This window comes from Pteropus vampyrus, unplaced genomic scaffold (genome assembly GCF_000151845.1).
Source record: "Pteropus vampyrus isolate Shadow unplaced genomic scaffold, Pvam_2.0 Scaffold9, whole genome shotgun sequence".
In the NCBI taxonomy this organism is placed as follows: Eukaryota; Metazoa; Chordata; class Mammalia; order Chiroptera; family Pteropodidae; genus Pteropus; species Pteropus vampyrus.
In genome coordinates this window covers 1245262-1246806 of record NW_011888790.1, presented here as the reverse complement: position 1 = coordinate 1246806, position 1545 = coordinate 1245262, and the positions used below count along the sequence as shown (strand labels likewise).

The window sequence follows — 1545 nt, the reverse complement described above, 5'->3', positions numbered from 1 at the left end:
CATAGAAAAAGAAAAAAGAAGCTTGACAATCTTTGAAAAAGAGCATTTTCAACTGCATTACAATTGTGTTTTTTCCAGCAGACTCCCAAGACACTGCTAACCTGTCAGTGAGGCGTACTAATGGCCTTTGCCTTTTCCTCGGATCACATCTGTTATATTACTACCTAAATGACTAGTGGATAGCTTAATTTACTAGTGCACAGATCACTAAATTCTATTTTTGAATGCCTGAAATTTAGGAGGCAATAGCTCCAAAATGTCTCAAGTCCAAGGACTGCTTGGCTTTGCATCATTCTAGTCAGTTGTAAACCCCCCTCCACAAGCACACATTGTAAAGACGTGTTTAATACCATCAATTGCCTGGTCTTTGGGACCTAAAAAGAGCTCGTGGTCTTTTTTTTCTTTAGAATCTGATAATAAAGTAAAATAAAATAAAAATAAGATGCTAAATATGCTATTAACTCATGCCAGCTGTGTTTGTGGATGCTGACTGAGTAGTAATTCTGAGGTCATCCTAGAAATATTTGGTCTTCCTTTCACAATTGATTCAAACAAAGAATCACATTACCTGCTCTGATATACACCTGATGAACCTGCTGCTGCTGCTTCTTTTTAATCCGAGAATACTGCTGCTTCAGCGCATTGATATCTGTGGTCATGCGTTCCATCATCATACTGTTAAAAGCTGCGTGATATTCACTTCGACAGGAATTGATTGCTCCAGGACTCAGCTCTGCAATGTTATTAGATCTCAGACTCTGCTCTTCATTTAGTTCTGTATTCAAGGGAAGAGACAAGGAGATGGTATCAGTGGAGGAGATGGGATTAAAGAGGAACAGATTATACTAGAAGCTGGTATAGTATCTTAACCTCCAAAAAATTCTAAACCACAAAAAAAAATGTACTCTAGAATTTGTCTAGTGCTTGTTTTAATTTAGTGCTGAAAATATTTCTACATTTTCTTATTAGCCTAACTACATAGGTCTGAAATGAGCTGTGTGGGCTCATTGTTTGATTTTATTACCACTCTGTTCATTGTATAGACAGACATAAGATCAATTGTTTTCAGATAAAAATCACTTATTTTCTAAAATTCCCTTAGAAAAATATAACTCCAGATGTCTAAAGTCATTGTACAGATTTCCACATAACTGCATGAGGAATTATAAGAAAATGCTAGTTTGTACAGTTTAATCAATCATTAAAAGTAAGTTTTTAAGTTAAAAATAGCAACACATTCTATAAAATTATCAAAACTTCAGATCACTGTAACACTAGAAATGAATGCTTTTTATTCATTAGCAGTCATTTCTTGATCATCTATTACGTGTGTTATGTCTGACGTGGTTTCTGTTCCTGTGGCACCTACAACTAGCAGATTCATCCCTTAAATAAAATTGAGATTACATGTAAGGGAGAGAAACCAGTACTGTGTGAGAGGATGCTCACCGACTGAACAGGCAAAGGGAGACAGAAAGAGGCTTCTCTGGCACAATATGTAAAACTGACCTGGAGACCAGCTGAAAGAAAACGATTAATGATTGA

The 1545-nt window shown here is 36.0% G+C and overlaps 1 protein-coding gene across 2 annotated transcripts in view; it reads right to left on the bottom strand.

Moving 5' to 3' along the window:
- The window catches only part of TBC1D30 (TBC1 domain family member 30), a 65555-nt gene that overhangs the window by 4769 nt on the left and 59241 nt on the right, over nt 1–1545 (bottom strand). For both annotated transcript variants that reach the window (XM_023520588.1, XM_011373692.2), the window contains one exon: nt 569–775. In XM_023520588.1, the coding sequence (XP_023376356.1) occupies nt 569–775 (207 nt within the window). The remainder of the gene's footprint in view (nt 1–568; nt 776–1545) is intronic.